The sequence below is a fragment of the Ambystoma mexicanum genome, chromosome 8, assembly GCF_040938575.1.
Source record: "Ambystoma mexicanum isolate Mex_15411 chromosome 8, UKY_AmexF1_1, whole genome shotgun sequence".
NCBI classification, from domain to species: Eukaryota; Metazoa; Chordata; class Amphibia; order Caudata; family Ambystomatidae; genus Ambystoma; species Ambystoma mexicanum.
The window spans coordinates 1185242027-1185269778 of NC_090929.1; the positions used below are offsets into that span (position 1 = coordinate 1185242027).

At 43.4% G+C, this 27752-nt stretch overlaps 1 protein-coding gene across 2 annotated transcripts in view; it reads right to left on the reverse strand.

The window, feature by feature from the left end:
- Window positions 1-27752, reverse strand: part of FAS (Fas cell surface death receptor) — a 292120-nt gene that overhangs the window by 82650 nt on the left and 181718 nt on the right. For both annotated transcript variants that reach the window (XM_069611266.1, XM_069611265.1), the window contains exons 6-8: window positions 15266-15346; window positions 15045-15082; window positions 10653-10674 (exon numbers count right to left, since the gene is read on the reverse strand). In XM_069611266.1, the coding sequence (XP_069467367.1) occupies window positions 10653-10674; window positions 15045-15082; window positions 15266-15346 (141 nt within the window). The remainder of the gene's footprint in view (window positions 1-10652; window positions 10675-15044; window positions 15083-15265; window positions 15347-27752) is intronic.

Below are 27752 nucleotides of genomic sequence, written 5' to 3' on the forward strand. Positions count from 1 at the left end.
GAATTAAAAGCAATCTGAGTATATTTTTCACTTCATTGCCACCACATTTAAAAGGATTTTGCCTGTGTTTAAAATCATACCCATTTTCCTCTAAGCTCGCTGGGGGGAACTGAATTTCGTATTGTATTGTGATTGTATTCCTGAGAATTGTGTGTGTTACTTCCATCTCCTTACATTGCATAGAGGGGGGGATGAAATTGTCAAAGAAAAAGTGATCACATTATCTTTCGCTGAAATCATATCAAGTTTATTTCTGTACTGCCTTTTATTCATCATTGCATTTCCTTGTACCATATAAAGCATTCACAGCTACTTTATCTTCTACACTACTCCTAAGTTATTAAACCAGTGTGCTAGTATCACATCATCCATTGTTGATCACTCACTGTCATATGTCTAAGTGTGATATCAAATATTAATTTATTATAAAAGTGTGATATATATCTATTGTTTAATTTTTCAAATAAATCTTTTAATTTGCAAAACAAACCTACTTCTTGGCTCAGTGGGGTCAGGGGGGATTCTAAGAGAGGGGCGTTATACAAGGGTTCATCATCCAGATTATAACTTGTCATAAAAATATATAAATAAGGGCTTCCCTTGAGCAATCCCAGACAAGGGACTGACTTAGTGGGACTACTTGATTGGAGTCTTTAACACTGCCCCTCATATTCCAAGATGCAAACTTCAATACAATCACCTAGCTAAAGAAGATTTTTCTTACCAGATCCATGCTTGTGTAGTGCCGCGGCCCGCCAGGACCAATGGAACTTTCCTTCACACCTGTATTCCTCACAGCTATTTCACTCCCCAGACCAGCAGGTGGCTGAAATATTACTCTAGTAGAGCTACCTTCAACCAACAGATCACATAACCCCCATCTTGTTTGTTCCCAGAGGGAACAAAGTCCCCGCCCCATACCTTTCTGTTGAAGTTCCGCCCCATAGGACAATCTATCCTCCAGTGCAGTTATTTCAAAACCTATCTTATTTTACATTGAGTTTTCCTTTAATATAAGACCCCTTACAAACCAAGAACCAAAATGTAACACACATATATAAGTTCATGGCCGATCGGCAAATTCAATTCAGTCTATATCGAAAGAAGAAACTGCCCAAAGATTAGGTATTTCTCCAAAAGTGAATAACATTTTTGATCAGAGGATTGTTTTCCCAAAGACTTCATATCGTAAAATAATTCCTCACTGGGGTACCCTTATCCGTCACACATTTTTACCCAGAGTCAGCATGATTATCCCTACTTAGGGCATTTTTCAGCACACTCTAGGTGCCCCTCTGAGACAGGAATTCCTCTTGATGATAGCTTCCTCTTTCATTAACTGTCTCAAAATTATCCACTACTCTCTGCGGTACAGAAGGAAGATCCCAATGAAAAACCTTACGCCTAAGCACACTCCCCTCTTGAGCCTTATGTTTACTCCTCTCTTCAACCTTATGTTTCACCTGATCAGGCCAGTAAAATGTATCCAAGAATGCATCATTATCATTCATTCTCATAGACCCAATTTCTTTGTGCACAACTTTGTTTCTTTAATTACAAAGAGACAAACCAGCAAACCGTATTCGAGGTGTATTTCCTACTTGCTCCACAAAGACCACCTTTGTTTCTAGAATTAGTGAAGAGGGAAATAGATTTTGAGCATCTGTCTGCACAGTAGAGTTCCCCATCATTTGAGCTGGGCCATCAGAGGACACATTCCCCACCCATATAACATTTCCATTTTCCAAAGGTGGTTCACATAAAACTGTGTTCAAATCAACTGTCTGTACCATGGAATCTACCATCACTCAAGCCGGAGGATTCAGGGGCTCAACCTCCCGCTGCATCAAATTTTCATTTATTAAAGACAGGTTGCATGCTCCACCGGATTCCAAACAAACATTCATCTGCTTATTATCCTCCTTTATATCTCCCACCTTCCCACGTACAGCATGCTCAAAAGATTCAAGAATAGTTAAATTCCTAAGGAACTTACTAGACAATTGTCCTTGAAGTCTGCCAATCTTAGTGTTTTTAGTTTTTTTTCGCATGTTTCTTCTCTACTTTTTTCCCCTTCTATTCCACTACACATTCAGCCCCAGAACCACCCACTACCGGATCATTCTTCGAACTCAAAATAACCTCACTCCAACCTCATGGGGACAAACTAAACAGTGGAGTTTATTGATTCAGCTGATATCACAACTGACTGCTCCAAGGTCATGTTTTTCGTGTTTCGTTTGAATTGTTACTGTTTATTTGTCTCAACTCTACACCTCGTTCTCATTCACACCAACAGCTGTGTTGTCCAATAACAAGGATCCACCCCAGTTAGTCAAATTATTAACCTCCAAGGGTGGAATAACCCCAGTAATTTCAACATCCTGCTAAATTATAGGTAGCCAGGAGACTAAACCCGAAGTTATCAAGGGAGGAAAACTAATACCGTAAGTGTTATTATTAGCCCAGATCTAAACCTCTCCCTCCCAACAATTCCAATTTTAATAAGATTTCATTCAGTAATAAGGTATGTGCCCTTACCTCATCACATATGTTGTCGTAGAGATCTATGAATAAACTCAGGCCCATGTTCAGCTTTGGCCGTAGAGGTATCCTCCATTAAATCAAGTAATTATGTAGGGGAACCAAGCCCCGATCCTGCCCCTGAGCAGTCACATACCGCCCTTTCAGTTTCTACATTAGGGATGTCTACGGCCTCATCATTCACACCAGAGTGCACACTGTCACAAATCTCTTGTACCACAATATTAGAAACAACTCTATTATCTACAAATTCAATCATACTAATATCGCTAATATGTGAACAGTCAGTGTGCACCAAGGTGTGAACAGCATTAAAAATTCTATTTTCTGTACTTGTTCCTGATCTGGGAAAAAGAACATGCCCTCTAAATCATGAAGCAGTCCCTTATACCCTGACGATACCTGGCTAAGCAAACTGTAAATTGAGCGATTCACCATCAAACCCACACAAAATTAAAATAAAATTAAATGAAATTAAAAATGTCATTAAAATAAAATAAACTAAAAATAAAATAAAGTAAAGCAAGAAGAACAAACAGGTGCAAACCATGTGCAAGCCAAGATATAAAACAAAATAATGCTCCAGCCACCGACTAATCCGAAAGGCAAAGTATTTTTGAAAGTCCTTTGGTCTTTTTATGTGGAGGTGCCAATCAAAGAGAAAAACTAGCAGAGCTAGTACAAGACCAACCGGAAGATTGTGCTTGGCCAACTGCTGCTGCAATTGAGGATTAAAGAAAGAGTCGGGTTTCGGGCAGAAATGTCAGCTGTGTAATACACTGGCCCCCAATTTCAGGAGTTCTATTAAAAGGATCGATAAGCACCACTGCTTCCCGCGGGGTAGAGCAGTCTCTCAAAGTACAAATGGAAACAGAATATGAATGCACTTTCTGCCTTTCCGTTTCAACCCACTTCGAACCACGTCAAGCCACTCCTGCAGCACTCAACTGCGCTCCGCAAGGAAGTGGGGATCATAAGCCTGCGTTTCCTGGTTCAGGTTCACAAGCATCTCCTTTCTCCATACAGATGAAAGACAGACACTGCTCCAGTCTCTGCATGTCAAACCACTCCTCCAGCACTCCACCCTACAACAGTTACGGGGGAACGCGTGTGACAAAGGGCTGTGTGGGAATATTCTTCACAGGGAGGTTAAGAAGAGGATCAGTTAACAGCAGGGCCTGGACTTTGCAATTGCTGGGCTTTATTTACTGGTCCTGGGTCTTGCGTTGTTGCAAGGTTTGGCCTATGTGTATGGCAGGTTGTGCATGTTTGAAGGTCTCCAGCTAATTATTGGGATTTAGAGGTGGAAAGATTTCCAGGATGTCATGGTAGGACGTGTGGGCTTCCGTGGTGGCTCTGTGAGAGTGAGTGTGTCTGCCTTTTTACTTACCTTTTGTCCAGATGTAGTATCCGTCGTCTTAATTCCCAGGTATCTCAGACAAGCTGGCAGAGTGGTAGGCAGGGTTTGATGCTCCTTAGGTCTAGCGGTCCTTCATTTTTAAGACTTCCGTCTTCCTGGGGCAGGTGCTGTGGGTGCGTCAGGGAAGGTCTCTCTCTTTGTTCTTAGTCTGACTTTGCTCCCTCGCCAGCTTTTTTTATCCAGTCTTGCCCAGTCGACCCCCATGGTGAGGGAGACCAACCTATTTCAGGGCTATGTGACATCTGTACGCAATCCTCTATTCTGTCTTGTCCTTTGGGGATGCACGCGTCTCCTGGAAGTGTGGGTGAGCTCAGAAGGGGATAAAATCATTTATGGTGGGTGGCGTTGTTTCACAGCAATCAAAGTGATGTGTTTTCATGCACATGTTCTATTTGAACCTCCAGTGTAAATATCATATGTTGCTGTCCTCCAAGGTCCTCTGGCTCACAATATCCACATCGTCTGGGTGATATTTGTTTCATTTTCACTGTGAATGGGCCCCCTAAATCTTGCACAACAGCCCAGAATGAAATAATGGCAGCTCTGAAATAATCTACCAGTCCTGGTGTTTGGGTCCTGTAAGCGTGGGTGCAGAAGTACGAGCCTGACACAGTGGTGGCATATTTGATGGCAAATACTTTTATTTATATATGAACGTAAAGAAAAGGAAAACCTTTCTGGCCCTATTTCTAAGAGGACCGTACCTCAACAAAAAGACTAAGGACTTAGTCAGGATGACCAATAAAGTAAAGTGTCCGCCGTCCTGTCTCCAAACCTATTTCCATCCCTTAGACTCTAAGATAACTAATGAAAAACTGGGTGTCTCGTTTGTCCAGAAGGAGGCTTCTCTCATTCTAGATACTAAGACAAATGTTCAGTTTTTCATGACAAAAACACAATGATTGGTTAAAAAAGGGGTTGGGGAGGTTCCTTCCCCTGTTCTTTCTCCAATTCACAAAGTTAACCTAAAGTTTGGTTCACCATCCTCCCAGACTTGATTGTAGCTTCTTATTTCACAAACACAGTTCCCAAGTATAAAGGGGAAGTCGCCTCTCCTGCTCTCTTTCTCCATTTCACAAGTGTGGTATCAAGTCTGGTTCACCATTCTACCAGACTTGACTGTAGACCTTATTCCCAAAAAATATCCTTCTTCTGACAGTGGGCACTCAACCCCTTATCGGTACTTCTCACACCTTTCACGCGTTTTCTCTCTCGCTTTCTCTCTCGCTTTCTCTCTCGCTTTCTTTCTCTCTTTCTCTCTCTCTCACCCTCTCTTTCTCTCTCTCTCTCTCTCTCCCTCTCTCTCATGTGGGTCCCAGACCTCTCTAGGTCATCTTGGGATCTTCCCAAAAGGGTTGCGTAGGTTCTCTCTCTTATGTGTGGGTCCCAGACCCATATTTGTTGTCTCAGGTTTTCCCTGACTGGTTGCGGGCATCAGCCCCTTGGTTTGTGTTTCGTTTTGCTCTTGTGGGACCCAGACCCCTGCGTGGTGCTTTTGTGGGACACCACAGAGGGTTAAGTGAATAGAGGGGACAGAGATGGGGGTTCTGTATACAGCGTTCTCCCAAGATATTTGTCACTGGTTCCATAGAGGGTTTCCCTCCCCATGTGATCCACCCACTGAGTCTCATCCACAAGGGGACTATCGGGATTTGGCCTCAGCAACCTGGCCTCATGGGAAGGGGCTCCTTCATGGGAGCAGTAACAATGCCCTGTGATTTGTCACAGTGTGCATCATATTGCATTCTGGTATTTGTAGTCATGTACTTTTAAACTGTATGGGAATGCAAAAGGATTTGTGCTAACCATCCAGTACTTACATAATATGATAGAGACGATCTGTTTAATCACATTCATATGAAACACGAGCATAAATTGATTAGTTTGGAAAGAATGGTGGACAGTGGTTTATGCTACTAATCTTGGAATGTTCCCACTCAACAATTATGTTGCCAACAGACACTTTGATCCACAGAATAGAAAACATTTACCTATGGACAGGTAGGGGTGAGTGAAATTTTCACCCATGAAGCCAAAAGTGTGGAATCCGCACTGAAATCGGCTTTCGTCCATTCTGCGAAACCAGCACCACGGTCCCACTACCACTGAAATTTAGCCTGGTTTTGTGCGGTTTCGCACAGAGTGTGGTGTTTCATTCACATTTTAGGTTCATGTAGCGCAACGAGAATCTTCGCGCAGGTCTTTTTTATTTATTTGTCATAGTTTCGCGCAGTGACATGAGAAAGTTTGTGCAGGTCTTTTTCGATCCATGCTAGGATCGCGACACGAGAAACTTTGTGTGGGTCTTTTTTTGGTCCATACTAGTTTCACGCAGCAACACGAGAAACATTGTGCGGGTCTTTTTTCGATCTTTGCTAGGATCGCGACATGAGAAACTTTGTGGTGGTCTTTTTTTGATCCATACTAGTTTCATGAAGCAACACAAAAAACATTGTGCAGGTCTTTTTCAATCTGTGGTAGTTTTGTGCGTGCCGCTCTTTTCGATTTGTACTAAGTTCAGGCAGCGGCACGTGAAACTTTGCACATCTTTTTTTTTAATTCGTACTCGTTCGCACAGCGGCACAAGAAACTTTGTGGCACTCTTTTTGATCCATGCTTAAAGATTTCGCTTCTGCGGCTGGTGGAGTGGAAATTTAACCATTTGGCCCAGCCCTATGTACAGGATATTTAAAGAACAAAGGCAGCTAGCAAGCAATGGAGTGCACTACAAAAAGAGGAAACATTCAGCATGGCAGTGAGGACCAGGGAAGGGGAGGAAAATTAAGAGAGCTCATCCCGTTGGGTCTGGTTTGCATGAATATAGATGCCAGGTAGCTTTGTGGAAACTGCATGCATGCCAGGCCCCTCTGGGTCTTGGACATGCAATGGATGAGAGGGTGGGATACCGTGGCACTGCTTTTTCTCTGGCTGGTGGACATGAATGAGGCTGAGAGATATGGAAAGCAAGGTGAAAATTGGTACAGAATTGCTGAGGAGGGATATCAAATGTTCATGGTGCATCTGTATAGACCTGCCTACACAAAACAAGGTCTACATGAGTAGAAAAGCTGGCCCAAAATATGGGGTTCTTTCTTTATCTGAGTAGTGACTTAATCTTATTGCATATTAATAGCCATTCTAAAATGCACCCTCTTTTATGGAATTCATGTATTTACTATTGTACAGCTTTATATGTTTAATGCTCATAATTCTTTAATGGGGAAACAGATATTTATGTATTACTTACCAAGTTCTTAAATGCACCATCTCTCATTCACTTATTGAAGTTACTATACAGTGGGCCTAATTACACGGACAGCGGTAAGGGTTTACCGGTACCGGTAAGGGCACCGGTACCGGTAAACCCTTACCGCCTTACTACGAGGTCTCTTGGGGGGTAGGTACTTTAACGCCTGCTGTTTAGCAGGCGTTACAAATCAACCCGCAAAGGGACCAGGGTGCTAATTACGGTACCGCAATTTGCGGCACCGTAATTAGCGCCTTCCCCATTCCCATAGAGCCCTATGGGCCAAAAATGGGAATGGGGAAGGGCAATGGGGGAAGGGAGAATTACCGCCCCGCCAACCTTGGAATAGGACGGTAATTCCCCTTTCCACCAAGGCGGTGCCGGTATTTTACCGGCATGGACCAAGGTGCTAATAGCACCTTGGTCCTCCACCTACCGTGTAATGGGGCCCAATGTCTTACAGGTTCTGGTGTCTATTGCTTTCACGGAAGAACCATAGACTTGTGTAATTCGTATTACGTTTAGGGGGATGAATGATTTTCACACCAGCTCATTTGTGCACTTTATGCCCCTTGGTGTCTTCTTTCTATTGCGTAACCTATATAGTCTTAAGAGGCAAGTTAAATGGACCTTTTATATGAACATTACTTAAAGTAGCTGTGAGTGCTCTGCTTGTGTCCTTCTCTGAAGCACAATAGAGGTGTTCTCTCATATGCCATTGAACACAGCATGGATGAGAAGTTCTGGGTCTACTCTTTTACAACAAGTGGGCATATATTACTAGGTGTTGACATCCTGCTATTGTTACTGCACCACACTTTAGTGACATCACCTAACATTGACTGTTCATTCTCATCCCGTATCAAGATACTAAGCAGGTATGATGGCTGCAGAATCAAGGCAAGCCCGTCTACTCTTTTCCTGTTCCCCCCGATTGATCTTTACATGACCAGCTTTTGCCTCTGGCATTTCTGTCAATCAGCTCTGCACCCCGACATTAACCTTCTGGTTCCACCGGCAGGGATTGTTAAAAATGGTATATGACGAAGAACCATCCATACTCCAAGGGCAGCTTGAGCACATCTTAAGCCCATCACACAACCATGCACAGACTAAATCTAGCAGCATGCAAACAATGCATCATAACCTACCCTCACAGAACATTTCTAGGAACAACAAGCGGATTTTACCATTTGTTTGATTCACTACCAATGATTGCACACGCATCCCTACTACCACAAACAGATTTCCTCCCCTTCAAACCTCTTGTTACTTGCCAGTCATGACTTTCTTTGGTTCTAGCCCACTCCTAATTCTTTGCCTGGTTTGCCCAAGGAGGGGGCATAAAATGGCCATATCTGGATGAGCCTCGGCACCATGAAACCTCTACAGTGGTGATGGGTGCAGTTTGAATGCTAATTAACAAAACAATGGGCCTCATTACGTCTGTGGCGGTAAGGCAACAACGGCGCCTGCTGCCGGCACCGTTGTTACCATGCCGCCACATTACGAATTCTGCTTGCGGGTGCGCGCTGCACGCCTGGTCAGACCAGACGTGCAGAGCGGCACCCGCGAGCAGTACAGGATGGTAGCAATGGTACCGTTATGAACGGCACCGCTGCTACCATCCTCCCCATTCCCATTGAGCCCTATGGGGGCTCAAATGGGAATGGGGACGTACCAGCTCCGGGTCTTGCGCAAGGGGAATTACCGGGCCCGCAAAGGTCCGAATGGCCCGGTTATTCCCCTTTGGCGGGACCCGGTGCCGGACCCCAGTTTGTGGTAACCTCGTAATGAGGCCCAATGTGTTAACATAAACATAGCTTGGTGATCAACATCCCTAAATCCAAGGTATTGACCTTGACACCGATACAGGGAAGAAAGGGCAATCCCACATATGGCACTTTGAAGGTGAATCATTGGAACAAGTGGAAGTGTTCCATTACTTGGGGATCCCAGTCAACTCCAGTAGGGCTAACGCTCTGACCGAAAAAGCCCTAAAGTAAAAAAACGTAGCCTCGCAAGGAAAAAAGTTACATCAAAAATGTAGTCACTTCCCACTCCTAGCGGTGATTCAATTTTACATGCTGAAAGTGGTGGCAGCCTTAACGTAAGGGGCTGAGACAGCACTATTTCTATCTGGTAAGATTTGGTCGACTCTAGAGGGAGCTTTCTGGAAAACAGTACTCGGTCTACCAAAAGCTACTCCGATGAAAGTGATTTGATTAGAACGGACCTGGTGTCTTTGCATGGAATGATCTTTTGGAAAAGTATGTCCCTCTACTGTAAGTGTATGGAAGACACCCAAATCCCTTTATATCACTTGTTAAAAACAGCAATAACCTCAAATACAGACGTGATACTGGTCGAGTGGAGCGAGGTCTGCAATTCCCTGTTGACGGAACTAGACTCCATGATAGAAGAGTCTCCCGGATAAAGTGAAGGCTAAAGTCTGGAGATCAGACTGGATATGCACACAGGGCGAAGGCAAGAGACGTGGGCACATGTATCGATGCCAACATATTTGTTGAAATTCCCAAATAGCTTCTGCAGGGACCAATTTCTTAAGGAAAGGCTCAATCTGTTCCCAATAAGGGAGATACTTGCCTCACACCTGAGACTGGCGGTATTTGACACTGACTGTCGATACTGTAAAGGGCCAAAGAAGTCGAAAACGCTAAAACATATATTACTGTCTTGCAGGGGATTAACAAACCTGAGATCTATGCACATGGGGAATTTATTCTTGCAGATCAGTGCCCTATTATTAGAAGAAAATTGGGCGGTTTTAATGGGGGGTAACAATGTTACAATGTTCATCTTGTTTTAGATATAATAAACATTTGAAGACGATATTTTAAGAGAATAAATTCAAAACAAGGAAATTAATGAAATTGTGTATTATGAAATGTCTACTTTAAGAAAGGATATCATTTATTTTAATAGTTGTTTTACATAGCTAAAATGTTTGTGATAAATTAATGGCAATAAAAAAATACTATATATATATATTTTTTTTTCTTTGTAAAATCCTTCATCCTTCATCTAACAAGCCTGTTGGTGTACAAATCTACTGTCAAATGAGACCTATCTTTGTAAATCAATACAAATATATCAAAGACAAATTGTACATCCATGTACAACCACTTTGAACTAAACTCTCAAGATACCACCAATCCCTATGGAGATTTACCAAGTAGCATGTTAGATAATATTTGACTTATTTTTAGCAAATGGACATGCTAGGCACGTGTAGGCCCGTGTAATCATTTACATGGTCCCTGTTCGTTTCGAACTGATTTATTTAATACATTAATAATACTTTATTGCAGCATAACATTTATGAAAATCAGCAATAGTATCCATTGATTTAATGTATAAATATATTTTATAAATATAAATGCAACACCCTTGAAAAATCCCTATTCCATTATTCCATACCTGGATTGAGAGGTACTTCTTCCTGTAAGTAAAAAAAGAAGCAATTAAATATGTGACTGGACAGACACCACAATTCATGCTTTATACTGCAGATGTCCTGTTGTTAACTAGAAGAAAGTGTGATTCAATTTGCTGTCAATCATTTATACTTGCAGTAACAAAGTATTTCGTTCAATGATGAACAAAAGGTTAGAATAAATAAATACATTTTTTTTTAGTAAAGGACAATATGGCGCCTGCAGGTTTCACAAAACTACTCGGTTTGAGACAGGTACAAACTTTGTCTTACTTGGTAGATGACGGGTATCAAGGAAAGTTTTAGGGTGATAGAGTGCGAAAACCCTTCTGGAGGGGGTTGATTTTGATCTAAAAACCAAGCAGTTTACATTCTGTCAACAGATCACCTGTTTTAGAAAACTTGATGGTAGCAAAGGGGTGACCTGGGGAGTGTTCTGGATTCCCATTCTCCCAGAGGATATTACCTTGATAATTAGATAATGGAGGCTACCCTCTAACCTTTCCCTAACTCCCTGACTTTTGACTCTACTGTTTCCTTCTTCCAGGGTCCCTTCCTTACTGGGGTCTCTGTCTCTGGATCCTTTGGGTCCTAGGGCAAATGCCTACTTTCCTAGGCTGCTAATGGTCTCGGAAACAAGTGGCAACCACCCATTTCCTCATCTGGGCCCTACGCCACTTAGTGGGTGGTGGAATTTTAGTGAAATCTCTGTTGCTATCATGGACACTGTGCCGTTCTCTGAGCAGAAGGTCCCAACACTGAGACATATTTAATTACAGGGGGAAGAGGTACATACGTTGCCCCACCATTGAGGGAAAGAGTGCCAACATTTCGAAACAGCAAAAGAGCATCAAAATATACAAACATTGAAAAAATGCCTGCAGTCAAGCCGGGTGCTTCATTGCCCTGCAGGCTTCAAATAATTGTAAAGTGCCAAAACTATTTCTGAATGTTTGAAAATTAAGAAAGAGCTATCACAGATGGGTCTACTTTCTACTCTAGCCAGTGTGAGGAAGGTACACAGAGAACAATGTAGTGATAACATAATCTGGGCTCCTGACCCACAGACCAAGTGACATATTAAAGTTGGATTTGCCAATTAATCCAGCACTCCAATAAATGTGTTTATTTTACAAAATTCTCATCTAATTATTCATTCATATCAGTTGTGTTGATTATTACAAAGTAAATATTAAAGGCCTACGGTTTTGCACCACAGGTTGGGCCTTGTTACCACTTCACATATGTATGACTTAGATTACACGATAAAAATGAAATATGGATTTTTTTTTTAATTTAAACTCCCTATATTTCCAAAGGAAGAGACCCAATTAGTTGTTGAAGTTGGTAGTTGATGAAACTGAAATTGACTGCACCTCAGAACAAACCAGATCGAGTTGACAGTTCAGGGGTGATGTAACGTTATTAAGTCTTTAAGAGAAGGTTGGTTTCCCTTTTTGGATGATCATCTGTGCTTCAATGTGTTTGAGTGACCCCAAATATTCCAGTACTCCTTAGCATTGGTTTAGTTTTGAAAAATCTCACTAGAGACTCTTAATTCTGATGAGGTTTTTAAAGTCCTGTCACTTAGCAGTGATGAGGTTCGAGACCACTCGTCTGTAAAAAAACAGCCCATTGTCACTTCCTCTTCCTCCCCCAGGTAGAGTTCTTCAATCCGCGTCTTTGGGTCACACCAAGGTCTGCCGGATGTGGAATGGAAGGTAGGTTCTGGCTGAGGAAGGCTCCAGTAATCACTATCCATTGAGATGGGTAAAGTCCAGTAGTTTTGTCAACGTTTTCTGAGAGGAAGTCATGAAACAGAATTCTTTGACAAGGGCAAGCCTGTCTGTTACTTACATAAACTACCTCATACCCGCATTCTCAGGTATCTTCCACTTATTGTCTCTTGCTTTCTCTTGTTGCCTCTGGAAAGGGAAATTGTATGGGGAAGCAGTGGAGTAAATGTCTGGAAGTGCCCATGGGATTCCCAGTCCTAGTTACCTAATGTTACACATATAATCTTCCCAGTGTTGTTGCCCAAAACACCACCATCAACACCACTTAATGTCAAGCTCTTTATTTAATTTTACATGATGACTATTTTACACATTAATCACAAACTACATGTGTTCTGAAAGTTAGGATAAGGCCAATGTATTCTGCTTATGCCCTTGCCTGATGTAACACCACATATCCCAGCAAAGGCATCATCACGAGTTAGGGGGAAATTCCAACGGATTATAAAACAATTAGTGATAAATCTTATGATTTTCCAAGTAGATGAATAAATAATCTTTTAGAGGTTAACTACGATGTGACTGATCCTGACAGTTCTCCAGCCCAGACAATTTTTCGAGACTGACATGTGACACTGTTAACACCACAGGCTTTGAGAGGCGATCCGTGCATGTGACGCTGGCTTTCCTGACACCAGACATTTGCCTTATACATTTTCACAGTGTATTAAACGATATATTCACTTGACATTCCATGGCTATTTGTTTCTCAACTGATAGCCTGAAATCCATTCTTCTTTGCAAAAACCAAGCTCTGAAAACATCAAATCCAGGTCACTGGGGGTCATTATGGGTTTGCTAGTATCCCGCCGGTAATTACGGCAGGATACTGGCAAACGTACCTACCGTTACCGGCACCTGATATCCTGGTATTAACAGGATATTACAGGTGCCCGCAACCGCAGTCATTCCCATTCCATGAAGTCCCAGAGGACTCCTTGGGGGGAATTGTCATAATTACCGGCACCGGTAATACCGGCTGTTTTTTTCCAGTGTGGGCCAGAGTAACCTCCAGCTCTTAGCTCTAGCTGGAGGTAAATCAGGGAGCCCCCACCGGCAAACCTGTAGTTTAACGATGCAGGAAAAGTGGCAGTAACGGACCTACTGCACTTTTACCACCACTTTTCCAGCTCTACCAAACATGTAATGACTGACAGCCAAACATATTATTAATGTTATTAGGGTATTGAGTGCGCACCTAGCTTCGGGAAGCAACAGAGCATTTTACAATCATAGGGGGAAGAACAAGGTTAAGGAGCAGAGAAACAAGGGGATGGGGATGTAACAACAGGGAAGGGAGGGCAATTGTCAGCAAAAGCATAAAGGACACTTTCACAGGCAGCAGAATAAAACTTGCTATACAGCTACAACGCAGAAGGGCATCTCATTTCAGAAAAGTGATCATTAATTTCACGTATGAAAGCATGCCCAAACGAATGAAAACATGGTGAGAAAAAAGAAAACATTTACGCTATTTCCAAAAAGATGAACACCTCGGTTAGCCAAACTGAGCAGCACAACCATACCAGAAATTGACATGCAAGTGTTTCCAAAAAAGCAGTATGTCAAGAGCAGGGCATATAACAAAAGCACTGTATTTACTCGTCGATTCGGGCCTCATCATAAGTTTGGTGGTATCTCGGCAGTAAATCCGCCGAGATACCATGAAACAAAATTACCATTACCGCCCCTTGGTCTGGTGTATTACCGCCAGATTACTAGTGGAGATGGCAGTGTTAGTGCATGTATATTTGGAGTTCATCCATGGGGCATTATGGTGGAATTACCACATAGGTAATTCTGTCGCAATTGGGCTGAAAGTTGGTGGATTTACCTCCAGCACATAGCTGAAGGTGAATCCTCTGCGGTAATGCGGCCGTATACAGTAATACCGCCACATTTAACACGCACTGCCCAGCTCGTAATGAGGCCCAGTGCAATTTCCCTCCCGCTCCCACACTACACTACAAACCATTCGTTTTCGGTCCACTGGGTGGCGCTAAAATACCACCTATGAACCAAAATGTGAAAAAGCATTTAAAGTACTCCAGGGCCAACCAGGGTCTCGTTAACGCATTAAAAACGTCAGATTATTTTTCAAGCTATATAATGTACACTTCTTCTAAGGGATTCTTATCAAATGTGCAATGACAAGGTTCAATATGTAGCAGAAACTTACAGAATCATGGGAGAGAGATCAGCGAAAAAAGCTGCAGCATCCGCAGCTTTAGGTAGAGACAGCAAATCTTAGGTAAATAGCTCTGGCCAATGTAGGGATATAGGCCTCGTGCCTGTGGAAAGTCGGAACATTTGCATCTCATTTCATGATGAAATCGCCAGGCGTCTCAACCAAGGAGCCCTACATAATTCAGCCAGAGTAATCTCAAGGATCGGCCTCCTACAGGCTGTACATGGGGAGGTCGTGTCATCCACATACGCAACGGGCCGTGGCAATTTACCATTTCAATCGTGTAAAATTGAACACGCATTATGCCATAATATTGAAGTTTTCAAGCATGTACTTTGCCAATAAAAATACACGAGCACAGGTGCTCCCAAATGGAAAATTGTATACCTGACCTTTTCCGAAGGCAACTTTTTCTTCTTACGCCAGAAATCTAAATAATAAAAGAAATACACATTTAGAATTGCCTGTTATCTATTAACCATTATAATGGAGGAAGTAGTCAGGTGGTGTGCAAAGGGCTATTCAACTCAAGGATCTGTTTTATGATTTTTGCTGTTGTTGCAGAAAATAATGCATCATTGCTATAATATAAGATATCATGAATTGCACTCACAGTACACTACTGCTCCTGCTGCCCCTGCTGCAGCTAGTATTCCTACAACGACGCCGGCAATGATCCCTCCTGGATTATTTTCTGTGAAGGGCAGTAATGTTAATGTTACCAAACAGCAAAGCATTACACGACTGAACACTAGGCTAAATACACATTCTTGTTCATTCAGACCTACTTAACCATTTCAACGGTGTCCCGACCGTTGGTTAACTTCACATACTTTTCACTTATCTTTCCACCTCACCTGCTACTGTTTTTATTCAAAGGGGAATGTGTTGGGCTGACACCAAAGCCGACCCAACCTCTGGACAGATGTACTGACACATCAAAGTACTGATGCCACAAAATAACCCCCTTCTCCCCCCACCCCACCAGGGTGTTTGATATTTTCTCCCCTGGGAATGGTAGTGAATGCTCTCCTATCTTAAATCCTGGTCATTTATTTAAATATTTAAATACAGATTCTCTTCCCTTCTAGTTAGGGTCTGTGGCAACTCCAGTCAGTAAAATAGCTCAGTGGGCTGTGCTCCTACAAAAAGACGAACAGGGCACAGTTTTGAATACCCCAAGTCTTGCATTCTTCTAAGGAGCATACAATGAGTACTAATATTATGGGCAAGTATGCATATGAATGTACCCAAGACATTTTGGACCAGATTCCCAAAAATGAACACACAAAAAAGCACAGAGGATGCATTTATTTTCCTTTGTGTTAATTTCAGAAATGCGCAAATGACCTCATTCTCAAAGGTCTCAGACAGGGTCGGTGTTAGGGCCTTTCAACTCTCATTTGAAAGGGGTTCTGAGCCTCTAGGGGGCCCCACCAGCGGCCTCCATTTTGCTAGTCACTGCAATATATACGCCTTTCATTTGGGACTATGGTTTCTCTACATTATTCCCTTGCTGACAAAGAAGGATTAAAATCTTTTTGGTGGATGTTTAGTGTTTCAGCTCTCTGCCAGCTGGCCGTTTTGTGATAATCTGCGCCTTGTAATCCCTGGCTGTATTTCTCTGTTTCCATTTTAATGTATGCACCCCAAGGGGACTCAGGCTGTCGTTCTCTGCTTTAAGCAATGGGGTTGGGGGGTTCCCACCAACCATCATTTTGAAATGGGCCCCCAATAGCTGAGACACATCTTTAGTCAGCCCTGGTTTCAGAAATGAGCAAATCACCTTTGAGACAAAGGCGACCTGCATATTTTAGGGCGGCTGGACGGCAGCACAAACGATGTGCAGGCCAGCCCCCTTTCATAAATATGTGCTGGGAGTGCCCCCCCGCCCAACACTAATAGCGTCCACCTGAGTGCTGGGAGTGCATTTCAAAGGGACACATCCGTGTCACTGGGAAATGGTGTAAGCAAGAAAGATAATTTCAATCCTTGTTTAGGGGAAAGACATGCAAATGGGAGAGTAACAGTCCACACCACAGCTCTCCCACGCCATAGGAAATGAAAGGGTTGGAAATGAACCTCTCACTGATTGTGCCTTCTCCTGCACCAAGTTCAAGCAGGCGCAGGGGAAGGTCTTTGGGCCTCATTACGACCGTGGTGGTACGAGGTAAACAGCGCCGTAAAAGGTGCTGGCGCCGTTTACCCCGTACCGCTTCATTACGAGGGCCCCTCAAACCAGGCGTGCTTACCGGGTCCGCCGAGGGGAAGAGGGAGTAAACAACGGGCCAACTCGTAATGGGCCGTTGTTTGCTCCCTCTCCCATTCCCATTCAGCCCTATGGGGGCTGAAATGGGTATGGGGAAGGACCGGGTCCGGGTCCTTGGAGGGAGGAATTACCGGGCCTTCCGAACTTGGAATGGCCCGGTAATTCCTCATTCTGAGGACCCGGATGCGATTTCGGCGGCAGCCATGTCGCCAACAGCGGCATGGCTACCGCCGAGGTCGTAGTGAGGCCCTTTGAGTTTTGTCTCACATAAAAGCGCATTCCGTTTCTGGATTTTGGACTCGCAGAAACTACCCCTTATTTGTGCAGAGTGAATGAAGGGCATCAGAGTGTGGGCATGGCAGATGCCCACATTCAAATGCCCTTTGTAGAGTGTGATGCACCTTTCTCATATTTGAGAATCTGGCCCTTAAGGTTTATAGCACAGCCATTACATATCTGAGAACTGTTCTCATGCTGATGCATATTCTGATATAATCTCCCCCTGTAAGGTTGAGTGCCTATTTGGATAAAAAGGATCTACCTAGAAATGGGACGAGACCGGGTCAGTATATATACTCTGCCTTGAATGAGCGAAGACTATGCATTTGAATAGACCCTCTCCTTTAATGGGGGCTTTCTTTATCAGAATCATCTGTCACCATTAGAGGGGTGCACTCGACATTGGAAACAACTCTCTCCCTTACAGGGAGAGAATCTGTATCAAAATACATTCTTCACCTTGAAAAGGGACAGTCTGTATCAGAATAAAATCTTCCTCTTTGAAAGGGGGACGGACATTCCTCATCAAAAACAGCTCTCTGCCTTTCAGAGGGAGACTTTGCATTATGTTATGTTATGTTAAAGGTTATCTATTATACAGCGCACTGTTGCCACCTGTGTGGTTTCCTGGCGCTCTATTAGAATAATTCTCTCCACTGAGTATCTGAATGAAATCTCCCCCGAAGGTAGAGACTCGGTCTCAGAATAAACAATCCCAGATGAAGGGGAAGAGAAGCTCTAACCTCTGAGCCACTGGGTCTCCATTCAGAAAACATATCTTTTTGCATTATGACACGGTGGACAAAGTTGTAATGGATGAAGATTCATCTGGGAACAAGCAATTCTGGTAGGGATAAAAAAAAGTTCCGTTCTCTGTGAGCAATTTCTAATGTAAATAAATATAAAACTGTATTTTTATACAAGTAAAAAGGTGAACATTATTACCTATTTTCTCCCAATACACAAGTCAACCTATCAGTTTGAGTATGTTCATGCCAACAAAGGGACTTGAATCCTTGCCATTGGTAAATCCATGCATTAACCTCTGAACCACTGGGTCTCTGTTCAGAAAGCATAGCTTTTTTCTTTAGGACATTTCGGTCAAAGGTGTAATCTATGAAAGATGCGTCTGGGAACAAGCCATGGTCGGACTGGGACACACAATCCATCCAGGCACCAATGAAAAGTAACCCAGATTCACACAATATCATTCAATACTGACCAGAACAAACCATTTGAGTACTATCCCAGGGGTGACTTTGGTAAGATATGTTGCTAATTATGCACTTGAAAGCATATTTGCTTAATAATATTGGTTAACTTATGTAACAAAATGGCTATTCTCTCTCCCTTAGCCATTGTAATGGGAGAAAAAGATATTTTTCTAACAGTAAAACATTACTTCCTGACAACACACAGCTCAACTGACCAGTTTCAGTGTTTTCATGCCCACGACAGGACTTGACTTGTACCTGCAAGCTTGCTACGGGTAAACTCATGGTCTTACCTCTGAGCCACTGGTCCTCCCCAGAGAACACATAGGGCCTCATTACGGCTTTGGCGATAGCCATGCTGCTATTGGCGGCATGACTGCCTCCAAAACCCGGTCCGGGTTCCCTGAATGGGGAATTACCGGGCCATTCCGAGTTAGGAGGGCCCAGTAATTCCTCCCTCAGGGAACTCAGGCCCGGACCTTCCCCATTCCAATGGGAATGGGTGCAGGGAGCTAACAACGGCCCGATTACGACCAGCCCGTTAGCTCCCTGGGTCCCGCGAGGGGACCTCGTAATCAGGCGGAATGGGAATAACAGGCCCGCATCCATTAGCGGACCCCGTTAACCCATTCCGCCTGACTCGTAATGAGGCCCATAGCGTTTTGCATTATGACATGAGGTGAAAGGCACAATGGATGAAGATTAATCTGGGAACTAGCAATGGCGGTGGTGTTAAACAAAGGTTCTGTTCTCTCTCTCTTAGTGATTTGTAATAGAACAGTAAAATCTTTAAGAAATTAAAATTTTACCTATTTACTCTTGATGAACAGCTCATCCTACCAGTTGGCAGATTTTCATGCCAAAAAGGGGATTTTATTCTGCAACCATGCCAATGGTAAACTCATGCTTCTACAACTGAACCACTGGCTCTCTGTTCACAAAGAATAGCTTTTAGTATGACCCGAGGATGAGGGCCATTGCCCGTTGGGTTAAAGGAGCCCCGGGGGCATTACCTGAATGGTAAATGGCCCACTTTGAGGGTCATACTGCCATTAGCACCCTGGCACGTCGTACCAGGGTAATAATTGCAATTCTTCTCAAGTCGAGAAACGGCGCTGCTACCGTTTCTCAATTTGAGAGAAAAAAGCAAATAAAAAGGCTGCAGGTGTCGGGAGAAGTGACTACACCCTTTCCATGGCGGCCAGTCACGGAAGGAACCCTGGAACCGCGGCAGTGACGCAGAGGCTTCACAGCCTTCTCGGCGAGGTAAGGCCTGGGCGAGGGCAAATGATCTTGCTTGTAACAAGCTCATTGTCCCTGGCCATACTAATTTTCTTTATGATATGATGGTCAAAGGTTTAATCTATGGAAGATGGGTAAGGGAACTAGCCACGTTGGAAAGGAGCATACAATCGATCCAGGCACCAATGAAATGTATAAATAGTGACTTTACCCTTTACATTTTAGGGATTCTTGATTATATACTGGAAACCTATTGGGTGGATAACATGATTGTACTAGGGTGATCTTGAGGAATGGACTTTGGTAAGATTCTTACAACCTGTTGTATTATACATTGCTTTTATTAGTAGTGTATAGACGTACACCATTCACCTACTTACCGACAGATACCCCCTCTTTTTCTTCAACTGCAATCAAGTGGCAGATTATTGTTACGGGGAAGTTTGCTCTACCTCTGACATTTGAATTGAATAATTAAGATAAGAGATGATTGCTCAAGCTTACTTTATACTTTTGAAGTTTTTGAAAGTGTTTTTTAACATTAGAACCATTGAAAAGATGCATTGTCTATAATGGTTTCTAGATGATTATTTTCAGAACCTGTAAATAATTGACACCCCTGATGAAGAGAATTGTTTCTCGAAACGCCTTGGGTACAGCTTCTAACAGTGCCGGTGCTCCCGTGTCCCCCATCCCATAAAGTCCCATTGGAAATGGGGATTAACAAATGTACGGGCACCTGCCTTCCCGACTGCCGGACTTGTAATAGCCTGGTAGCACCGGGAAGTCAGGCGCCAGTAAATTATTACGGGTCCAGTGGCAACCCGCCGGGAGCACCGGCAGGGTTACCGCCGGACCCTTAATGAGGCCCAATGAATTGAAAGTCTAAATGAGTTTCTTATTACATCTATTGGATGATTATTTAGCATTTATTATCGTCATTTATGTACTTATGTTTACCACTATTGAAATATCTTCAGTACTATTTGGCTTTTTAGGCCACAGATAGTGTGCCGGGGACAGTAGTTCGCAATGTTGGGGACCTTTTCTCTTTTTCATGTTGTTATAGGGTCCCCCCCTTGCAGCAGCCTCTGTTCCTGTGTCTCCACTTCACTTGCACCGCCTGCAAAAGACCACCTTGTTGCCAATGTAAAGATGTGGGTTTATGGTACAGAGGACAACAGGATCCGGAAGTATGGTTGTAAGCTTTATTGTCCGTTGGTACTTCCAGACTCAAGGGGTAAGTACGACACGTGAGTTACTAGATCCATTAGACGAGACACTGTGCATCCACATCCTTCCAGCCAGCTGCCCATCTCCTGGAACCCTGGAACCCTCACCTCTCCATCAGCATCATATATTCCATTCTGACCTCACAGACCCACTGGCATCACTGGCACAGGGAGACATATGAACATGTCATTAGAAACACCAAACCATAACACCATACAACGCCCTGTATAAGCAACAGCCCGTGCTTTGGAGGTGGCCACTATATCGCAATCAAGGGAGGCTGTGTATCAGAAAACACGCTCCATTTACAGAAGGAACCTCTGTATATTTAAATAAAACTCTCTGACGGGGGAGTCTATACAAATAGACGCTGTGCTTTGAAAAGGGGAGACTGTCTAGAATCAGTTGCATAATCTTAATATGACACATACTCAAAACATAATTATTAACAGGATGAGGACTTCACTCCACCTCAGGATCCTTTGGTGGATGAACGATTCCTCATGAGTAAGTATGCTCTGATCAATCGCAGGAAATCAGAAACAGCTCTGTCTTTGCAATGTGGCGCGGTAGCAGTCTGTGTGCATGCTTCCTTAAAAGGAAGGCAAAGTATCAAGTGGGGAGGTAAGTAGTGCCACAATTACCTCCAATGCCTAGACTTGTGTTGCACACTTTCTGGTCAAATCACCAATGTGCAGCATTCCAAAGTCACCATGTAGAAATGGGTCATTTCTTTTCAACTGAACAATTTTGCATTATTGTCAACTTTAAAAGTTTCCAAAATGTTACCCTTTTGCATCATGTCTAATCAAAACAGTAAAAGGTTATTGGTTATTACTACAACAATAAACAACAAAACATGCCTTTAGTATGCAACCCTACTAAAGCTTCTTCAGCAAAGAAGCTGCTAAAGCATGAGGGTTGCATACTAAAGGCATGTTTCCCCTCATACTGCTTGCTCGAAAGAAATCAGGTCCATCAACCCTTCATTTTGATACCACATGACGTTCAATTTCAAATATAGGAATGCGAAAAGTTTAAACTTCTTCTCACAGCTGCTAAAGTAGGGGGCATCTACAAATTCGTTTAAAATTAGGAAGATTAAATAAGGGAAAAGAAGAATCACCTAGAGTGAACGAATAAGCAAAAGAGAAAGAAGAGGAAGAAAAGCAAGGATAGAAAATGAAATGACAAGTAAGTGGGGGTACACAGTCGACAAATGTAAAGAAAAAATCTAATAAAAATATTTAACAAAAATTAAAGCAAAGAAAATGCATTTGGGAAAAGGGGTAGGAAATAAATGAAAAGGAGGAAGAAATAGAGGGAGTAAAAGAAGGGAACAAAAAAGAAAAGCAAATGAAAAGAGGAGGGGCACAGGGAAGGAACTTACGAAGATAATTTGAAGATAAAGTGAACAAATAAAAATGATTGGCTTGATGAAGAAATACCATGAGAATTTAAAGGAAAGGCTAGAAGAAGGAAAATGATTGCAAGGTGGTGAAGCACAAGGGAACTAAATACTGGGAGGGGCAATTAGGAGGACGTGAGGAGAGCAGATAGGGGGAATGAAAAGGGAAAGTTCGAGAAGAAGTAAAGGGTAAAGGAAGGGAAATGTTGCAGAAAAGATCAGGAAATGATGAATAAAAAAGTGGATCCCAGTAGAAGGACACGGTCAAGGCAAAGAAATATGAAAAGGATGAGAAACTTAAGGAGAATTAAATGGAAACAAGCAAGGAGTGGATAGGTATGGGATGGAAAAGGAGATTAATGGCAGAGGCCAAAGGAGAAAAGAACAATGCAAGTTCAAGAAAACTGGCAAAACCGTATGATGAAAAGAAAAAACAAAAGACATTATAAGGGGAGCAAAAGGGTGGAAATAGATAGAAAGGAAGACTGTAACAAAGGAAGGAGTACATTGAAGAGGAAAGGATGTAAAAAAGGAAGAATAAGGAATAGAATACTGAAGTAGAAAAGAAGGAATGTTAAAGAATAGGTACATTCAAAGGGGAAATTCAAAAGAAAATGGAAGGAGAAGAAGAATGGCCAGGAGTAGAGGCCAACGGCAGTAAAGAAAGAGACTGAAACCAATGGCTTTGATATACGTTTCTCTGGGGGGGCGACACCTTACAATCCCGGGAGTCAAAAATCGATAATCTATTTCAAAGAGAATGCCATCAATATAGAATCATGTAGAGAAAACACGGATGTCGCAGGTCACTGTATGCAGACGGTAGTAAAGCCTAACCGTCACCGCAAAACAGTGTAAAGCAAAAGTGCATCCAGGACTCAGCGCCATCAAATATGTGCTTGTTTAATTTTGTTGTATTGTCACACATTCAAAAATGGAAAGAGCCCATAAACGATCAACATGTTTCGGCTATGCTAAGCCTTTTTCAAATCTGGGCCATAGTAAGATGTTGACAAATCCACAAGACTATTGTCACTGTAGTAGTAATGGGGTAAGATCCCCAGAACAGAATCTTAAGATACAACACAATTAAACAAGCACATATTTGATGGCAGTAAAGAAAGAGGACACCAGAAAAAGGAGGGGAGAAGCAACAATACGGATTTAAAGTGATGCACGGTAATGAAAAGCAAAGAAGAATGGGAACATCATAGAAATAGAGTAGCCGGTTAAGCGGGTGATGTAGTGGTGATATGGAAAGGAGTGCTGTCCACGAGGTGTTAGCGGGAACTAGACCTCCATTGGAAAACGCTGTGTGAGTCAGGGCCATAGGTCCCAACTCACCATATAATGTGGTGAGGCTCCCAGTAAAATACCTCTGAACCAGTTCAGCTTCTACACCAAGCTAAGTCAGATGTTTTAGTAGGTCTTCTTACAAGGTACAGTTTCCCTAGCAAAGCGCACAAGCTGCTGATGCAATGTCATCTGACGGAAGGCTCTTCACCTCAACTGAAAACAATAGCAGGAAGGAGATGCTGGGGCCTAATCACCAGCGCTGGCTGGTGAATTGTAATAGAGAGGAACCATAATAGCTGTCTGCGATTCCGAGAGAGCGAGCCCAACCCCCATCAAGGGGTGCTTCTTCAACCCAAGAACATCTTTTTAAAAAGAAGTACACATTTTACATATTGCAGCTCAATTAAGGGATGAAATTAAAAGTTGTGGGATTACAAAAAGTTCTGTAGCAGAAAATGTTAAGTATTCTACTACATTAGATGCAATGTCAAGATCAGCATAGTATGGCCCAATGTCACTCAGGCTTTCCCAATTCTGCCCCTTGGGGTTCTCACTGCCACAGTTCTGACCCATGTACCCCTCACTGCCTCAGGGCTGCCCATGTTGCTCTCTCTGGCCCAGTTATGCTGCATGTCACAGTAACTAGCCCTGAAACGACTACAGTGTGCATCACATTCTGTTACCCCGTTGTACACACACATACCCATTCACTCTCACACAGACACACCTGCTCGCAAACGCGCTCTCATACTTCTACCCCACGCACAGATGCAGGCATACGCTGCAAGATTACACTTTGGGCTTACTGCACAAAATACCCAGACTCGCTTTGTAGTGGAAAAGGTTGCTTTAATGTGACAGGCCACAGCTCACAAACAAACGCTAACCTGGCTCCCTGGCCTTACAGACTAACATATCTGCTTTAACAAATTGCCAAACAATTTAATAATTAGACAATGTCCATTCCCCCACAATTAAATAATTAAAGCATTTCAAATTCCTCCCTTCCTATCCCTTGCTCCCTTCGGTCTCCTTAAAATCATCTCAAACCTTCCTTCCCGATTTCTCCCATCTTCTCCCGAGGCCACACCCCTCCTTCAATAGCTCTTCCCCCTCTTTGTACCACCTGGGTAGCCCGTTCGTGCAAAGAGCACCACCCCTTTCCTTTATCGCGCTAGTACCCCATGGTGTTTCCCCCACCCCTCCTCCAAAGGGCCATGTCCCCGGCATTAAGCAACCTCTTACCCCTGCAAACTCCCCTCAACACCAATCTCCTCCTCCCTATGACCTGCAGCCAGGCAGACCTGCCACATCAGCAACAATGAAACTTACATCACAACTCCCCAACTAACGCCCCAGCCTGTCACACGAAAACTACCAGCCCTCCTGACCTTTTAAAACCTTACGCAAAAAAAACCATCTCAGAAATAGGGGGGAAAACAAAAATTCTCAATTATGATCTACCTCCCCCCACTCTTGATTCCCAAAACAGCAACAAAAAAAAGGGGGTGGGAGGGCGGGGACAAATGCTCTTCCCCAACTGTTGCTTGCTCCCGAACCTTCCCTGCCCCCATTTATATCCCCAGAGAGGCGCACTATGCACACAGCGCCCAAAATCACCCCAGGGGAAATGCTTCACATTCCCCCAGCCCCCCCTTCCCCACCCACTAAGGTCTTGCGAACCCATTTGTTTTGCCTTCATGAAACAAGTTGCCTTCCTTGGCCCATCCCTCCATGCCCCAGCTTGTGCACAGGCTCCATGTGTGGGTCTTTGTCCCACAAATGCAGACGGTGCGAGAGGCAGGATAGAAAGCCAGGCTAAATTCTCTCTTTGCCATCAGGCGCTTCAACTGTCGCACTCACATGCTTCGTTTTGGACTCAGCGTGTGGAGCTCGTACTCTTCCAGCCTATAAAAATATCAACGGTGCATGGCCGATGGGCGAGGGGCTCTTAATAAACAACTAGAAAGCTGCTGTTATGCTCTTCAGCAAAAGAAAGGGAAGCACCATGGATGCCTTGCTGCTGACCTTGGAGATTCGGAATCAAGGCAGTGCTGCTAAAAAAGAACGACCCCACATCGGCATTGCACACACGTACATACATTGGGCGTGTGCTAGGAATCTATTTAGTTAGTCCACTCTCCAGTGTCGTTACTGTTAAAATTAGTGCTTCAAAATGCCATACTCCAGTGCTTGAGAAGTTTAACAGCTTCAACATACACAGAAGAGGGGGTGGGGGGAACACGTATTATGGAATATATAAGACAGTGCAGAATGTCTGTCGAGCAGGGGCTGGTACCAACTTTCAACCCCAGTCCGAACATGAGGCAGCGATTCAGCAAAGTGAAGGAGTCAGACCACTCCCCAAATAACATTTTGTAATTATTGGTTGAAATGGTACATTGTATGGCTTATTTTACAGAACAAATACACCAAAGGGGTTTGGCGGGAACTTCTGAACGCATGAGACTTCCCGCTAATTCAGAAGTGTGGCACTGAAGGAAAAGGAAAACAATCCTGTTATTGTGCACCCTGCGTAGAAAAACATCCTACTCGGTTATAAGAGTAACATGTTTGTGTGCTTGTAGGTATGTAACCATTTGTTGTATATGTCTTGTTGCAGTCAGTGGGAATTTAGCTTTCAAACTCTCATAAAAACGGTGTCACTGCAGGGAACTATAAAGGCTCCGGTTTGCTAGAGTGACCTCACACACTCAACCGCACACCTACAAGTGCCGCTTTGTTCAAAGTGTCCTCATTGAACAAAGGCTGCAATGGCCTGGTGCTCCATACGACGGGATCTGTGTTGTGTCTCTCCTCACACCGCTCTCTCTGTGGCTACACAAAGGAAACACCAGAAGAGAGCCAGCCTACACTACCACACCACGGCCCCTACCAGGAAATAAGCCCCTGTTTCAGCCGGCCATCCCAGGAAATAAGCCCCTGTTTCAGCCGGCTCATGACCAGCTCACTGAATGTACTTAGAGTCTTTAACAGTTCATGCATTATACATAGTTGACTGTCAACTAAAAATAATGACATTCATTAGAGTGATTGCCAGATATTACCCTTTATTTAAAATGCAAAATCGAACAAGAGCAAAGCTCTCATACAAGAGGTCCCACCAAAGAAATGCATTCTAAATATAACACTGGGTTTCTACAACTCCCCCACCCGCTTCTATCTCCTAAATGTTCCCTTTTTAAAAATCCTCTCCTCCCTTTGATAATCTTTACAGTTAATTTCCCGTTAGGCCCATCTGTTTATGGTCATCAGTACAACTAGTCAAAAAGAAAGGGTAGTCAAAAGAGGATATTTATTTATATACAGGAGGAACAATGCTCTTTTGATCACAAAACAATGCAAAATAGATAAGAAATCAGATTTGACAAGAAGCAGTGAGATTCTTACAATGGGGTGAGTTTGAGGGGCATTCTGACTAGGTTGTGGAGGGGAGTAAATGCAACAGTCACCAGGGACAACATAGATTAAGGACAATGAATATTGGACATTTTTAAGTGCAGGTAGGTGGAAGAGTCAACTGTGCTCGCGATGTGATCATGATGGGTGAAGTGCTAGAGTGGAGGCAGAGGAAGTGAGGGACAGAGGCAGGTTAGAGGCGAGGGAAAAATGTCAGCTAGCAGGCAGATGAGAGGTAGGTTAAGAGGGTAAATCGGAGGGGAGTGTGAGGAATTGGACCATCGACATGGCAGGTGTGAACTCGCCTGGATTTTTTATATATTTATTTAAGAAATTGAATGATAGGAGATCAACCTCGGAAAATGTGTGGATCTCGGGGGAAGAGCATGGAGTCTCTGGATTTTCTGGCCGTTCCGGACCCCACTATATAAATGAGCTGCATTACAGCAACATTTCCATTGCTGTGCTTAGAGTAAACATGAACATACAATGGCTGATGGCTTTAAGCTCATGAGGGTGAGAGGATGATCCATTGAAAAATGTTTGTCACTCAATCTGACAGCCCCTCTCCTCGTAGGGGAGGAGCTGGCTAAGTCCCTTGTTTCCCTCTTGTAATATTCCATTTCGATACCTGGGCCTGACGTTAAGGATCTGGTTTGACCTAGGAGTCTGGCTGCACAACACCACAGAGAAGCTTGCTGTCCGAAAATGCCTTTTACGTTATTGTCTATTTCCTGCA